This window comes from Odocoileus virginianus, unplaced genomic scaffold (genome assembly GCF_023699985.2).
Source record: "Odocoileus virginianus isolate 20LAN1187 ecotype Illinois unplaced genomic scaffold, Ovbor_1.2 Unplaced_Contig_3, whole genome shotgun sequence".
NCBI classification, from domain to species: Eukaryota; Metazoa; Chordata; class Mammalia; order Artiodactyla; family Cervidae; genus Odocoileus; species Odocoileus virginianus.
Window position 1 is genome coordinate 2,198,366 of NW_027224320.1, and position 17,232 is coordinate 2,215,597.

At 54.5% G+C, this 17,232-nt stretch overlaps 1 protein-coding gene across 1 annotated transcript in view; it reads right to left on the reverse strand.

The window, feature by feature from the left end:
• The window catches only part of NUP210 (nucleoporin 210), an 89,947-nt gene that overhangs the window by 64,335 nt on the left and 8,380 nt on the right, over positions 1 to 17,232 (reverse strand). Inside the window, exons 2-4 of the mRNA XM_020872516.2 lie at positions 9,926 to 10,062; positions 7,963 to 8,094; positions 3,303 to 3,399 (exon numbers count right to left, since the gene is read on the reverse strand). Of these exons, the coding sequence (XP_020728175.2) occupies positions 3,303 to 3,399; positions 7,963 to 8,094; positions 9,926 to 10,062 (366 nt within the window). The remainder of the gene's footprint in view (positions 1 to 3,302; positions 3,400 to 7,962; positions 8,095 to 9,925; positions 10,063 to 17,232) is intronic.

The following is a 17,232-nucleotide window of genomic DNA, read 5'->3' on the forward strand; positions in this document are numbered from 1 at the left end:
TGGTTCTTTTTTTATTTATCATTTTTTATTTTTTAGAGGATAATTACTTAACAACATGGTGATGGTTTTCGCCATACATCCACATGAATCAGCAGTAGCTATACATACGCCCCCTCCTTCACGAACCCCCCTCCTGTCTCCCTCCCCACCACACCCCTCTAGGTTGTCACAGAACACCAGGTTTGGGTTCCCTGCATCTTACATCATACTCCCAGTGCCTGTCTATTACACATATGGTAATGTATATGCTAAGTCACTTCAGTAGTGTCATTTCTGTGACTCTCTGTGACTCTATGGACTGTAGCCCACCAGGTGCCTCTGTTCATGGGATTCTCCAGGCAAAAATACTGGAGTGGGTTTTCATTTCCTTCTCTAGGGGATCTTCCCCACCCAGGGATGGAACCCAAGTCTCTTACATCTCCTGCACTGGCAGGTGGGTTCTTTGCCACTAGCGCCACCTGGGAAGCCAAAGAAAACTGGAGTGGATTGCCGTGTCCTCCTCCAGGGGATCTTCCCAACCCAGGGATGGAACCTGGGTCTCCTGCACTGCAGGCAGATTCTTTACCGCTGAGCCACCAGATAGATCTGTGCATGTTTCAGTGCTATTCTCTCAAATCATCCCACCCTCCTCTTCTCCCCCGTGCCCACAAGCCTGTCCTTTATGTTTGTCTCCTTTTCTGCCCTGCCCTGCATCTTTCTAGATTCCATATATATGTTAATATATGATATTTGTCTTTCTCTTTCTGACTTACTTCACTCTGTATAGTAGGCTCTAGGTTCATCCACCTCATTAGAACTGACTCAAATGTGTTCCTTTCTACAGCTGAGTAATATTCCCTCGTGTGTATGTACCACAACTTCCTTATCCATTCCTCTGTCGATGAACATCTAGGTTGCTTCTATACCCTAGCTATTGTAAATAATCGCATGCTGAGTTGAATAAAAGTCCAGGACACTCTGGTTCCAGCACTCTTAGCACTCTTGGGTCAGCACTCGGCTCACGTCCAGTGCTTGGAAGCTCGGGGTCGCTGTCAGGGCAGGAAGCAGGGCTAGTGGAGGGGGGCAGGCAGCCAGAATTCCTGAACACCTAGTGTGTGCAGGGTCTGGAGACAGGCTCTCACCCGGCACCCCTGGAGGTGGGCACGGTGACGCCTCCGTCTGCTGGAGGACGCTGGTGCTTAGGTGGTCACAGTCCTTGGCGACGGCCACAAGCAGGACACGACAAGGCCAGGACTGGGCGCCAGGTCTCTGACCCACAGCCCGCACTCTGGGCTTACAAGACAGCGGGAGTTCCAGAGCTCGTTCAGGAGATGGAGGCTGATGGCCCAGCCCCCAAAGAGCTCTGAGCCAGGAGGGCAACTGGCTTACACGGGTGCCAGGGTGAGGGTGTCCACTGTGGAAATGGCCGTGAGCTGAGCCCCAGTGCTTCCTGGAGCCCTGAGCTGGACTTTTGAAAGTGTAAATAAGAGGTCAGACTCATGACTCCCCATTAAAAATGTTATTAATTGCAAGGGGGTAGAAAGCAACTTCAGAGTGGGGCACCTGGCAGACACCACCCTCCCCGAGAGATGACAGAGAACAAAGTCAGTGCAGCTTTATGATAAGATGCAGTGAGAATGCGGAATCTCGCCTCTGGTGATGTTCCTACAAAGATGCAGAGCTCTGGGTCTAATCAGAAGGAACGTCAGATAAACCTGGACTGGGGGAGTAAGTGAGTGAGTGAAGTCCCTCAGTCGTGTCTGACTCTTTGCGATCCCGTGGACTGTAGCCTACCAGGCTCCTCCGTCCATGGGATTCTCCAGGCAAGAATACTGGAGTGGGTTACCATTTCCTTCTCCAGGAATGGGGGAAATTCTATAAAATATCTAGACTACAATCTTCACGAGTCCCACATCTCGGGAGTCAAAGAAGGACCAAGAAACTGGACCAAGTCTCCAGGTTGACAGAGACAAGGAGAGACAGGACAACTTGAGGCAGGGCTCTGGGCTGCGTGTTTTGCTACAAATGGGGTAAATTGGCAAAACTTAAACGAGGTCTGGTGATTGCAGGCATCAGTGTTAATTCCCTAACTGTGATGACTGTCTCATCGATACGCAGGAAAATGTCCTAAGGGGTGGTAAATGCACGCTAAAATAATTGGGGGTCACAGCCACTAAACTGACTGCTTGCCCTCAAATGGTTCAGGGAATCCACTTCCTGTATTGTACTTGCAACTTTTCTGTAGGCTGAAAACTGGTGCAAATCTTCAAAAAGTAAGTCTTCCTCCCCCAAAACTGTATTTAACACAGCACAACGCAATGCAGCATTTTGTTGTTGTTTAGTCGCTTAGCCGTGTCCAGCTCTCTGTGACCCCACGGACTGCAGCCCTCCAGGCTCCTCTGGCTATGGGATTTCCGAGGTGAGACTAGTGGAGTAGGTTGCCATTTCCTCCTCCAGGGGATCTTCCCGACCCAGGGATCGAACCCACGTCTATGCGTCTCCTGCGTTGGCAGGCGGGTTCTTTACCACTGAGCCACCTCCTATCAGGGGATATTAGCCCGGACTCTGGAAGCGCACCAGTGCCGGCCAGCAGAACCTTCCGCCGATGGAAACGCTCTGTCCGCCCTGTCCAGTGTGGGTAACACTGGCCACATAGCTAACGAGCACCTGATGGGGTCAGTGCATCGGGGACCAGAATCCCCCATATTCCCTGGTGTAAGTGTGAACGGCCAGCGTGGGGCAAGTGGCCACCACGCGGCACGGTGAGGATTCACACAGACCAGAACAGTTCAAGTCCAGCTCCAGCCCTTACTAATCTGAGGCGAGCAGACAGGGGAACATAAGCCACATGCTGTCGGAGGACTGGCCAAGTCAAGACGGGGAGCAAGTCCATCTCACAAGGCGTCCGTCTGTCTGCAGTACTGACCCCCCGCCTCCTCCCCCGCCCGGCGCTGGGACAGGCAGCCTCCCATGCCTGGAGGCTGTCACTGCTGGAGGGACCTCCCAACCGGAACCGTTACCCACTCACCCCACCCTGGGGCCCCTCCCCTCCCCCCGCCGGCACCCCGTGACAGCTCCGTTTATCAGGATGAGCTTTCTCTGCCGCAGCTGGACAGCCCAGCGCCCTCGACAACGGCCCCCGGAACACACCCCAGGACAAGGCCCCTGCATGGCTGTGCGAGCTGAACACTCTGATCAGCCCCGGGGCAGCCTGGGGACCATCCTGGGCTCCTCACTGACGGGGGTGCTAACAGTGACAGTGAGGGTGAAAGCCCCCAACCCACCCTCCCTCCCGCCTCCCTTCAAAGGCAGGCGCCTCTTACCGGAGCGCGTTGTGGGTGTCTGAGTAGCCGTCCGCCTCCGTGTCCTTCACGATCGTCCAGTCAAAGACCAGCCCGGCCAGGGTGCTGAACGTGTTTCCTGCAGGAGCGGAGTAGGGTGGGGGGGTGCACACGAGTTAACCCCCCAGGGGCGAGGGGAGGGGCGGTGGACTCGGCACCACACCCCACGGGGGAGGGGGCACCCTCTCCAGCCTCCCTTCTGGAGGGGAAACCGAGGCGTAAGGGATCAGGGTCACGTGACCGACTGGGGCTACCCACCCTGAGCCCAGGTCTCCCAGGGACGCACTGTGTCCTTCCTGCAGCATGTCCCACCTGTGCACCCATCACCCTTCGAGTGGGTAAGCGCTTTACAGTCTAGACAGCAGCTCCTGAGACTGTGAGTCCAGCCCCCCACCCCCTCCCCGTGCTGGGAGAGGAACCCCGGCCATTTGGCATCACCCATCCTGTCTCCTCCCCGATGCCGAGGCCCCGGGTCCTGGGTGGAGGAGATGGGCTGCGCACAGCTGGCCTCTGCTCTGAAGTCCTGACGGCCATCGGCACACCTTGGACCAGACATGAGAACAGGCGGAGCCCAGCACATGACTAGGTGATGCTTTCTGGAGGAGCAGGACCCAGGCAGGGTCTGAAACCCTCAGTAAACACCTTCTCAGGGTAAGGGCAGTGCTCAGAAACAGGGTGGAAGATGAAAACGGGGGCTCAGAGGCCTGACCTGCCCGGAGCTATGGTTGCCTTTTCCCCAGGTGATTTTGATCTTGCCCCTCTCCACTGGTCCCCATCATTTCAAATAAAGAAACGCAATGTATGTATCCAACTTCCAAGTTCACAGGTCCAAAGATCCAGTGGTCTGGGCCCTTCTTCCTCCAGTGACCCGCGGCTGGCCCAGCCTCTTCAGCTGGCTTGCCACACTCCCCACCATACCTTACAGCCTCTCCCGCTCCACCTCAATCATCTATGGATATTTCCCACCCGGCCAGTCCCCAAAACAGAGCCTCTGGGGCCTCAAAAACCTCTTTCTACGGTGTGAAGACCAAGGCTATTAGAGTCAGACAGGCCTGAGAATCTGCCCCAGCCCACCTCTGAGGTCTAGGGCTGTTGAGGAGACAGTGCTCCCAGCGAGGGGCCTGAAGGGTGTCAGCCAGTTCACCACGGCCGTCTGAGGACAAGGAGACAGAGGCTGGGGGAGGCTCCTAGGGTCTCTTAACCTGGAATTTGGTGACAGGAAGTCCCTGTCTTCATCCATTTTAGTGGCTACGCTTGGAGCTCTGGATTTCAGCGTCAAAGTCCCTGCCCGCCTGCATGTTCAGTTGTAAGGGAGGGATGACTGTGGGACCGTTCCTAGAGCAGAAAGCGTCTGTGGGCTTCCGGAAGCTTCGCCCACGTGGGGGCGGTGCACATGCAGGGTCAGCGCCTGGTTTGCAGGCCCTGGTCTGCTCAGGGTCTTCATCCCAAAGGGAAGGCACCAGGAGCCAAGTCAGGCTTGGGGAGGTTGGAAGGAGGCAGAGACAGCCCCAGACACAGGGCCAGATGAAGGGGCACTCCCCCGAAGGGCACAGATACCCCAACATGAGTGCAGACTCTCAGAGGCACCCAGAGTCCCTGCCCTGCAACTCAGGTTACACACAGACATGCCAGCTACCGGGGTCCCCCCCACCAGCTGCTGAACCAACATGCTGAGTCCCCGCTGAGCAGGCCCCGGGGAAATGGGGTCAGCATCTCTCCTTCCCGGCCCCCTGACCCTCAGGCTAAACCTCTGAAGCCTGTGCCGAGAGGTGCTCGGAAGCCGGGTAAGGCCCGCAGAGAGGCTCACTCTAGCCAAAACGCAGCCGCTGGACCGGGCGGTCCTGGGACGGGAAAGGCCTTGGCTGTGCTTCACCCGACACAGCGGCGTGCACGCGCCCAGCCCAGGGGGATGGAAGGCAGCCGTCGTTACGGGGCAAGGGCCACGAGGGAGAGGCCCGGCAGGACCCACGACACCAGGGGACGGGGCGCAGGTGGCAGAGAACCCCAGGGGCCGGGAGGGGTCAGGGAAGCAGGATCGCAAGTCCCGAGGCTCCACGTCCCAGCAGACCCCTCTCACCACACACAAGAACGAAAAGAAACGCGCTAAAATCTCAAGACGGCAACAGTGAGGCGTTAAATCAGGCCCGGGGCCCTGTGGTGCACACGGCCTGTGTGAAGCTGGCCTTGACGTCTGGGAGACAGGATGAAGCCACAGGGGACAGCAAACGGTCTCAGCGCGACTTCTCAGAGGGGACAGTGAGCAAGGGTGCCTCCCAGCATCAGAGGCTGCAGGACCCCATGGTCAGCAGGAGCTTGCAGGCTTGGAGGCTTGTCTGTTTCAAAAGTATCTATTAGCCCTACTGTGTGCCAAGTGCTCACAGTAATGAAGAAATGCCAGGACCCGGTCTCTGGAGCTGGCACCACCCCACCGCCCCTGGCCCTGGTCCCAGAAAGCAGCTGGAAAACAGTAAGCAAACACTAACAAACATTTGCTGGACCGAAGTCCAACGTCAAACAGGGAACGGAGTGACCGCAACCCTGCCCGGAGGCAGAGTGAAAGGCCGGGCCGGGAAGCGCTGGGGGGTTTCACAGGGAAGGGACTCACCCCACCCCAGGAGCCCCCGAGGACAGGATATCACAGGAAGGCAGGGGTGTGGGGGCTGTGACCAGAGGGGCTGGGACTCTGAGAGCAGAGATCCAGAAGGGGGTGGGAGGTGCTCTGAGCAGAACCTGGGTGTCAGGATGGGAGTGGGAGCATCTGAGGGACCAGAGCTGCCCAGCGCTGCCCGGGCACCAGGTACATGCAGGCTGGGAAATATCAGAAAATCATGAACCCAAACAGGCACCCTGCAGATGGCCTCAGGCCAAAAAAACAGACCCCAGACCCTGGGACAGAGCCCAGCGCCCAGAAAAAACTCAGTAGCAGGAGACGGCAGTGTGGCCTCTCCAATTTCAGTCTCAAGGATGAAACAGGGTCCCCGCCTGGCAGAGCCTTCACCTTTTGAGGCTCAAGCATCGCAGCTTCTAAGAAACTGTCCTGACCTGTGTGATCTCCGCGCCCTGCCTCTGAGCCCGCTGGGGTTGCTCCCCCATCCTGTCCTGCCACACTTCGCCCCCCGTGTGATTACAGACAGCGTGTGCCGGGGTGCACATGTGGCCTGACCTACATGTGGACCCCCAGCCTGAGGTGCCCCCCCAGCCCGGGTGCACCCCAGTATCTGGCGGAACTCCGGAGGCAGAACCCACTCCACTGACACCTAGCAGGCTGAGCACGCACCGCACGCCAGGCGGGGCGGGACCCTTCACGTCCGCTCACCAGGGCGGTCCTCACAATGAGCTGAGCATCCCTCTGTCAGTCTCGCCGATCAGAGGGCAGTTCAGAGAAGCTGGGCAGCTCACCAGATGAATGATGCAGAGAGGAAAGATGGCTGGGAGACGCTCCAAAACAGGACTCTGACCCCAAAGGGCATTTGGTGATGGCTGGGAGAGAGTCTTGGTTGTCACAGCTCGGGGGGTGCCCCTGGCATCCAGGACAGAGACCAGGGACGCTGCTGACCAGCCTGCCGTGCGTGTCCTGGGCAGCCCCCACTGCAAAGGCTTATCTGCCCCAAATGTCAACCCATGAGCCCGAGAAACCCCGATCTGGAAAAGTGTTTCTAAAAGCAGGGGCTAGAGTGATCAGGGGAGATTTCAAAGTCAAGGTGAGACTTGACTTGGACTGCAAGTTTTAGAAGCTCCTTTGTTGAAAAGATGTCTTTGAGCCTGACCTACTTTCTTCAACAAAACCTCCACCTACAAATACTCCCTTTGTTCCCTGACGAAGAGGTCGGGCTAGAGCCTGGGCAGCCTGCCACCCAGCAAAACAGACGTGAGAAGAATCCCAGCCCAAACGAGTCAACGCTCTATTACAAACGGAAAGACGGTGCATCATAGACGGTGCATCATAGGTGGTGTTAGTCTATGCTGGGACTAACAGCATAGACACACCATCCACAACACACACACACGCCCGTGCCCACACGCGTGCACACACACATGCCCACACATGTGTGCACACACGCACGTGCCCACATGCGTGTGCACACACGCACGTGCCCACACACGCGCGCACACATGCACGTGCCCACACGCGCGCGCACACACGCACGTGCCCACGCGCGCGCGCGCACACGCACGTGCCCACACACACGCGCGCGCACACGCACGTGCCCACACGCGCGCGCACACACGCACGTGCCCACACGCGTGCGCACACACGCATGTGCCCACGCACGTGCCCACACGCGCATGCACACACGCGCGCACACACACACACGCAGTCAGCACTCTGGACCAGGAAGCCAAGCCCAGCCCCCCAGGCCTCTGCTGGTCATGGCGCTGACCAGGCGAGCCGCTCTCAGCTCCCACCACTGCCCAGACGATGCTTCTGGCTTCCCAAAGACACGCTGTACCCCCCGGGGTCCCTCCAGGCACAGGGCCAGGCCCTGTGGAGTCGTGGCCGTGGCTGTGCTGCCCACAGGGGCCCGGTCTCCATTAAGAGGTGGTCCCAACCTGCGGCGCGTCACCCTTCTGGCCAGAGCAGCACCCCCAGGGGGAGAGCGGGCGGCGGGCAAGTGGAGGGCAGACAGCCTGAGGGCCTCACCTTCCGAGTCCAGGGCCTGGATCTTCAGCTCCAGTGGGGCGTCCTCCAGGTAGAGCTCACGGGTGGTGGAGACGATCTGAATGCCATGGATGAGGTCCACGATGGCGTCGCAACGCAGGACCTGGCCAGTGGCTGCAGGCGGGAGGGCACCGTCAGCTGGTGGGGGGCCCACACCCCCTCCAGCACCTCGCAGGGTGGGTGGTGTCAGGCTTTGGCAAAGACTGGGGGTGACCAACGGCCCCCGAAAAGCAGGCTGTAAGAACCAAGTCACCCTGTGGAGCCTCACTGGGCCTGAGAGTCAGCGCAGACACCCAGGAAGCAAGGGCTCTGCGGGCACGGTGGTTGTCTGTCTTGTACTTTTCCACCCTGGACACCAGCATTTAAAGCTGCGGCAGGGACTTCCCCGGCGGCTCAGTGGTCAAGAATCCACCTGCCAATGCAGGAGACACGAGTTCGATCCCTGGTCCGGGAAGATCCCAGGAGCCACAGGTGCTGAGCTCACGCGCCCTGGAGCCCTGCTCCACTGTGGAGAAGCCACTGCACTGAGACGCTGGGAGCAGAGCAGCCAGAGAAAAGGCCCGCGCCGCCACCAAGGCCCAGCACAGCCCGGAATAAACGAGCAAACACATGATCTTTTAACGCCGTGGCAAAACAGTTCCTAGACTTCCTGGTTTTGCTCAGGCTGTGACCACTGAGCTCCCCTACAAGGGCTCTGGTATGACAAGTTAGCACCTTGACCGCCTGTCCCTGCCCTGAGACCAGGAACTACACCCAGAGCTTGTGCACTGCGTGTGTTTACACCGTTTCTGCATAACACTGTCAACTACGTGCTAAGTCGCTTCAGTCGTGTCCGACTCTTTGAGACCCCATGGACTGTAGCCCATCAGGCTCCTCTGTCCATGGGATTCTCCAGGCAAGAGCACTGGAGTGGGTTCGCCATGTCCTTCTCACTCTAGTATAAAAGAGTGTGTGCACATCCACACAGATTTTTTTTACTTGCTCCATCAATAAGATACATAAATGGCATTACCCGGAGAATCCTCTAGGGTAAAAAAATAACAGCTTGTGATAAAAAATCGATCTGACTGTTCTCCAGGCATCATATAAAACTACTCGTACACGCTTAACTTTCTGAGAAAGTCATCCAGCCTCATTATCAAAAGTCTTAAAAATATTTACATGGGCTGTGACCCAGTAAAGCTGGGACTCTATCCTTGGCGGGAAATAATCTGGAAGAACCCAAAATTGTTCTCTTGTGTAACATGATTTTCTTATATAACACTGAAACAGACATTGGAAAACAATCTGAATATCCAGTATGGGGAATGCTAGTTACTCAGCCATTAAAAATAATTCTACAATAAAATGGGAAATTTTTCATGCCATCTTAGGTGGGGGGGGAGCACAATGGAAAATTCGTTGTTTTCTGAGCAGTCTGTGCGACCCCATGGACTCTAGCCCGCCAGGCTCCTCTGTCCATGGGATTCTCCAGGCCAGAATCCTGGAGTGGGTTGCCATTTCCTTCTCCAGGGGATCTTCCCAACCCAGGGATCGCACTCACATCTCCTGCAGTGGAGGGCAGGTTCTTTACCACTAGTGCCACCTGGGAAGCCCCTTATGACCATAATATGGTAAACTAAACATGGGGAAGTGAACGTTGCACAAATCTCTTCATTTTGAATCAACGTCCATTAAGGGTTATTTTGGTAACAAATAACAACTTAGAAATGGAAGCCCCCCTCCATGGTAGGGAAAGCAGAACATGGTGCTGGCAGGAGGGACTGGGCTGGGTGCTGCTTGCTTGGTGACCCTCCCACCCACTCTGCAGGCGTCCTGTGACCCAACAAGAGAAGAGAAAGTGTGCCCGACCATGGCTCCGCAGCCCCAGTGGCCCGAGGTCTCAGTAGGGTGTCCCCGCCTCCCCCATCCCCGCCAGGGCCACACGGGGCCCGGAAGCCCTTACTGATGTCCTCTGCGAAGATGATGCTGGTCAGGCGGGCGGGCTGGGACAGGCGGGCCTGCACTACCGCCCTCCGGGAGCACTGCTGCTCGTCCAGGCCCAGCGGCTCGATACTGGCCACCTCCGGCCGGGTCGACGACCTGCAGCAGAAAGATGAGAGTGCGCTCCCTGGAGCCGCTGGAGAGGCAGGGCTGCGACCCGAAGCTGCCCCAGACTCACAGCTCCGCCAGCTTCAGCCAGCTTCAGACTCGGGGCGAGCTGGGCAGCCTAGCCCCTCTGCTGGGAACAGGCTCCGTCCACCCCGAGCTCATCCCACAGGAGCCGGGACACTTGGAAACACCCCTACGTTCAGCAGTCCTGACAGGATAATTCCCTGGAACTGGAAATAACTATCAGTGGGGAAAGTGCCTACAGTCCCCAGGGAGGGGGACAGGCCAGGTACCCGCTGATCTCTAGGCTGGGCCGGGCTCACGGCAGCTTCCCAGATGGTCACCTCCATCCCCAACAACTCTGCAAACCCAGAGCCCGCCGACGGGAACCATGAGACCAGGCACAACAGCCCAGCACACTCAGGACCAAGGTTACGTGAAGGCGGGAAGAAGGGCAGGAAAACATTCAAACGGACAGATCTGCAGAATCCGTGACTTCCCGCGGAGACTTGGGCCTTGGAGTAACCGGCCGAAGGGACAGCGTGACGAGCAGGCGCCCGGGGTTAGCGTGAGGTTTCTCATCTGAGACCTGGGGTAACAGCAGTTTCCAGGCGAGTGAGATGTGGAGAGTGGGAAGGAGCAGAGTGGACACTGCAGTGCCGGGTGAGCACGGGCCACTCGCGAGGTCGAGGAGATCGATGCTGAGGTCACGGTGCTGATGTGAGGAAGATGGGGGTGCTGAGGTCAGGGACACGGGGTGCAGAGGGCAAGCAGGCATTGGAGGCCACAGGAAGGAGCTAAGATTTATTCAGAGGATGATGACCAGCCCCTGGGCCATCCTGAGCAGGTGAACATTCTAATCTGATTCCCACTTTTCAGAGCAGTCAGGGCTGCCATCGGAGTGCTCCAGGCGGGGAGGCCCCAGGGGAGGGCACCCGTGGTCGCCAGGGCTGCGTGCAGCGTGGTGCCCAGCAGGGAGTGGGTACTCCCGAGTCAAGGCTGCCGCCCCCGCCCTGGGCTTTCACTGCCTGGAGCCTCAGTGTCCTGGGTTACTCAGAAGTCTGCTGTGAAAAGGCAATGGCGTGAAATACACCCAACAGACGTCTCAAGTCGATGCAAGCCTCTCCAAGCTCAGCTCGGATGCTCAGACAGCATGAACACCCAGCACACAGCGGGATGCAGCAACGCCCCTACTCTGAGAATGAACCGCAGCGGGGCTGAGGGAAGCGAACGTCTCAGTCCCCAGGGAAATGCATCTGTGGTCCCCGCGCTAAGAGACGTCCCCTGAGAAGAGTGCATTTCAGAGACCAACGGAGACAGCACAGATCGAGCCCAGACAGGGAGGAGTGAGCAGGCCCTGGGCGCAGCCTCGCCCCACACCACAGAATGCAGAGGCTCTGCTGTTCCAAGATGATTTCCAAGGGCATCAGACCTCCCCACACGTACACACAGACACAGAAAACTGATGTGGAAATTAACACAACATTGTACATCAACTACACTTCACTTTGGAAAAAAAAAACCTGCCGTGGAAACAAAAACAGAAAACACACATAGATCAGATCTGAGAGACCAAGGAGACAAATGTGACGGCGGGCGCAGGCTCGGATCGGGGGCAAAGAAGGAAGCTCAGTGGGTACCCTGACGCAACCCAAGCCACCTAGAGTTTAGTTAACTCAAATACCAGTGCTACTGTTTCCCTTTTCTCAACATTCCTGGTCTTGAAGGATGGTAACTGTCAGGGAAGCTGGGCGAAGGTACAGAGGAACTCTCTGTATTATCTTTGCAACTGTCCTGTAAATCTAAAACTGTTTCATTAGGTCCCATTTGTTTATTTTTGCTTTTATTTCTGAAATTCTGGGATGTGGGTCATAGAGGATCCTGCTGTGATTTATGTCGGAGAGTGTTTTGCCTATGTTCTCCTCTAGGAGTCTTATAGTTTCTGGTCTTACATTTAGATCTTTAATCCATTGTTGAGTTTATTTTTGTGTATGGTGTTAGAAAGTGTTCTAGTTTCATTCTTTTACAGGTGGTTGACCAGTTTTCCCAGCACCACTTGTTAAAGAGGTTATCTTTTTTCCATTGTATATCCTTGCCTCCTTTGTCGAAGATAAGGTGACCATAGGTTCGTGGACTTATCTCTGGGCTTTCTATTCTGTTCCATTGATCTATATTTCTGTCTTTGTGCCAGTACCATACTGTCTTGATGACTGTGGCTTTGTAGTAGAGTCTGAAGTCAGGCAGATTGATTCCTCCAGTTCCATTCTTCTTTCTCAGGATTACTTTGGCTATTCGAGGTTTTTTGTATTTCCATACAAATTGTGAAATTATTTGATCTAGCTTTTGCACAACAAAGGAAACTATAAGCAAGGTGAAAAGACAGCCCTCAGATTGGGAGAAAATAATAGCAAATGAAGCAACAGACAAAGGATTAATCTCAAAAATATACAAGCAACTCCTCCAGCTCAACTCCAGAAAAATAAATGACCCAATCAAAAAATGGGCCAAAGAACTCAACAGACATTTCTCCAAGGAAGACATACAGATGGCTAACAAACACATGAAAAGATGCTCAACATCACTCATTATCAGAGAAATGCAAATCAAAACCACAATGAGGTACCATTACACGCCAGTCAGGATGGCTGCTATCCAAAAGTCTACAAGCAATAAATGCTGGAGAGGGTGTGGAGAAAAGGGAACCCTCTTACACTGTTGGTGGGAATGCAAATTAGTACAGCCACTATGGAAAACAGTGTGGAGATTTCTTAAAAAGCTGGAAATAGAACTGCCATATGACCCAGCAATCCCACTTCTGGGCATACACACCAAGGAAACCAGATCTGAAAGAGACGTGCACCCCAATGTTCATCGCAGCACTGTTTATAATAGCCAGGACATGGAAGCAACCCAGATGCCCATCAGCAGACGAATGGATGAGGAAGCTGTGGTACATATACACCATGGAATACTACTCAGCCATTAAAAAGAATTCATTTGAATCAGTTCTAATGAGATGGATGAAACTGGAGCCCATTATACAGAGCGAAGTAAGCCAGAAAGATAAAGACCATTACAATATACTAACACATATATATGGACTTTAGAAAGATGGTAACGATAACCCTATATGCAAAACAGAAAAAGAGACTCAGATGTATGGAACAGACTTGTGGACTCTGGGAGAAGGAGAAGGTGGGATGTTTCAGGAGAACGGCATTGAGACATGTATATTATCTGGGGTGAGGCGGATAACCAGCTCAGGTTGGGTACATGAGACAGGTGCTCGGGCCTGGTGCACTGGGAAGACCCAGGGGGATCGGGTGGAGAGGGAGGTGGGAGGGGGGACTGGGATGGGGAATACATGTAAATCCATGGCTAATTCATGTCAATGTATAACAAAAACTACTGTAATGATGTAAAGTAATTAGCCTCCAACTAAAAAAAAAAAAAAAAAAAATTAAAAAAAAAAACAATAAATAAAAAATAAAAATACTCTCTCCAAAAAAAAAAAAAAAATAAATGGAATTTAAAATGAAAAAAAAAAAAAAAAATCTAAAACTGTTTCAAATTTCTAAAAAATTTCAATGACAAGGGGAGTGAGGGATAAATAGGCTGAGCACAGAGAAATTTTAGGACCGTAAAGCTATTCTGTATGATACTCTAATGATACAAGTCACGACACATTTGGCTGGCTACAATAGATCAATGCCAACTGTGAACAGTAACATACTACACAGACTTTTATTATAATAAGGTGTCCATGTAGGTACAGCTTCCCAAGTGGTGCTAGTGGTAAAGAATCTGCCTGCAATGCAAGAGACCTGGGTTTGATCCCTGGGTCGGGAAGATCCCCTGGAGGAGGGCATGGAACCCACTCCAGTATCTTGCCTGGGAAATCCCATGGGCAGTGGAGCCTGGTGGGCTGCAGTTCATGGGGTGGCAAAGAGTCAGGAGTGAGCACGCGCGTGTGCACACACACACACACACACACACACATGTGCAGGTTCATCAATCGAAACAAATGCACCATCTGGTGGGGGATATTGATGGTGGTAGATGCTGTGGGGGGAGGGGTATATGCAGGAAATTGCTGTAACTTGGGCTCAGTTTTTTTAATAAACCTAAAGCTGTTCTTTTTAAGAGTCTGTTTAAAAAAAATAAGACAGTTCATCGTTTTCTGCTTCTAACTTTGAGAAACAATGTGGTGTACCTTGCTCGATGGCCCCTGGGAGCCAGGAATCTAGGCTATAAATCCCTCCCCAACCCCAAATCTCAGGCTCCTCAAGAACAGGGGTGACAAGCTCTTTTCTCACTCCCTCAGGGCAGTGAATTAATCTCACTCTCCCAGTAAAGAAATCAATGCAGGTAAGAGGAGACTGCCCTCACTTAAGTCCGAGAAGCCTGAAGTCCTCCTCCCACACCCAGGCCCTCCATGGGTGGCCCCTGAGATGCCTGCAGCCCCCAAGACTGACCAGGAGCACCCCACCCCTCATCCAGGGCCTCCAGGGCTGCGGGGCTCTGCTAGGTACATGGACAGCCCGAAGCTGCCCTGTCCAATAGAAATACACAGCAAATCACATTTACAATGTCTTTGTTGCCTTATTAAAAGCAGTAAGTAGGGACTTCCCTGGTGGCCCAGTGGTTAAGACTCTGCACTTCCACTGCAGGGGGTAAGAGTTTGATCACTGGTTGATCTTAATTTTAATGACATGTATTATTTCACCCCAAACATCCCAATCATCCTTCTGACCTGGGGCCCCTGCATTCCGGACACAGTGAGTGGCCCCAGGGGGAGGAGAGCCCTGGGGATGGCGTCCAATCCCAGCCTGGGCTGAGCGCTCCCAGCAGCTCTTAAAGGAGCCCCTCCTCTTCACACTTAGGGTGGGTACAAGGGCAGTAAGTGCAGCCTTGAGATAACACAGAGCAGCCAGTGCAACTGGCCGCAACCCCCCCCCCCCCCATCCAGGACTGCAGCAGGGTCCAGCCAGCAGACGGGGCTCCGCATAGGGGAGCTCAGGGCAAGGGAGCCTCGGCCCATCCTCACAGAGAGCAGGGAGGCTGGAAGCGCACCCCCACCACCGCCCCTCACCCTGCGCTAGGGCCCCGCATCTGAAGCTGGCGGGCTCTTCCCAACCACTTAGGGTTAAGCCCGGCTGGAGGGGTGTTTCTGTCCCCCGCAGAGGGTTATTCCCCGTTTCCTTGGAGGATGCTTGGAGGCCCCTGTGCTCCGGCTGTGCCTTTAAGAGCAGAGAGCCCAGCAGGGGTGTCGGGTGTCCCTGTCCCAGTGAGTCAGTGGAAAAAGCACTTTGGAAGGTGCTGTCAGGGATTCGAAAGGGAAAGGGACCCCTGGAACCCAAACAGTGAGGACTGTGTGGGGGTGAAAACTAGGAGGGCAGCAAGGGGGCTGCAGCTCTACGCATAACGTCTCCTTACCGGAAAAAAGCCAAACTGTAGACAAACACACAAACTGTTAACGATGCCTAATTCTGACCCTAGGAAAACGGTGTTCACTGTCATTCTCTGTTCTTTTCTGGATTATCCTAGCTTCTAAAGAAAGTATTTCCCCACCAACGTCAGATGTCATCTAATGAGGTGCTGTGCCCTCATTTTACGGAGGAGTGAAGTGTTGAAGTGAAAGTGTTCATAGCTCAGTCGTGACCCTTTGTGACCCCGTGGACTGTAGCCTGCCAGGCTCCTCTATCCATGGGATTCTCCAGGCAAGAATCCTGGAGTGGGTTGCCATTTCCTCCTCCAGGAGATCTTCCCCACCCAGGGGTCCAGCCCAAGTCTCCCGCACCGCAGGCAGATTCTTTACCATCTGAGCCTCCACAGCCCTCGGAGTGAACTGAGGCTTAAACGGAAGAGGGGCCGGTTTAGGGCCTCTCCGAGGGCCAGGCTCAGGACACAGGGGTCCAGGCCAAACGTGGATGTTTCCTGCTGTTCGAATCATGCCTCAGTCCCTCAGAAGTGCTGTGTCTGCATCTCAGAGCTCTGGGTCAGCCCAAAAGCTGCCCACAGAGGAGGCTGGCTCCCTCCTGGGCTGGGAAGGGAAGAGCTGACCGACCATGTGTGTGCAGTTCTGGAAAGCTTCAGCCTCCGGGACCTGGCAAGAGAAGAATCACCTCCTCCACGGGGGGAGGACGGGTCATCCCTCACAGACAAGACGGATAATCGCCCTGCAGCCTGAGCCAGGCAGAGAGAGTGGAGATAAGAGGGGATGACAGGCAGGAGCCCTTTGCATGCGGCAAATGCAGAGATATCCAGACACGGTTCTTTTAAAATACAGAAGTGTGCTGGGGGCATGCGGTGACTCATTTCATGTGTCGGTCTGGCTGGGACATGAGGTGCCCAGCTACTGGGTCAGACATTATTCTGGGTGTGTCTGAGGGTGTCTGAGGATGAGATGAGCACTTAAACCAGTAGCCCAGTAAAAGAAATTACCCTCCCCAGTGTGGGTGGGCCTCAGCCACTCAGTTGAGGCCTGACTAGAACAAAAAGCCCGCACTCGTCTATGTCAAGTCACTTCAGTCATGTCCAACTCTCTGTGACCCCGTGGACTGAAGCCCACGAGGCTCCTCCGTCATGAAATTCTCCAGGCAAGAATACTAGAGTGGGCTGCCGCGCCCTCCTCCAGAGGATGTTCCCAACCCAGTGACTGAACCCACGTCTCTACGTCTCCTGCTTTGGCAGGTGGATTCTTTACCACTAGCGCCATCTGGGAAGCCACATATTTATCTCCTATTAATTTTGGGTCTCTGGAGAACCTGACCAATATAGGGAGGGCATAGAAGATAAATGAAAGGAATTGTCTACCCTGTGTTAAGCCCAGAGCTAAATCCTTCGATCCTTCAGATTACTTAACCCTCCAGCAGACATGTGTGGATAAAGCCAAACTGAGATTCAGAGAGGTTGAGTAATTTCCCCAAAGCCACACAGCCACGAGTGGCAGGGCCAGTGTTTACAGCTGTGTCTGTGTGACCCCAGAGCAGACAGTCCTCACATTACCCGAGTGCTTTCCCCAGACACGCACAGCGCCATAGAGCAGCGAGGCACAGATGAACTGTTTTTAGACTGAGTCTTCATGTCTTTTAATTAGCACACATTCATCTTTACTGTTTCAGGAAAAACAAATGTATCTAATGTATGAGTTCCTAGATG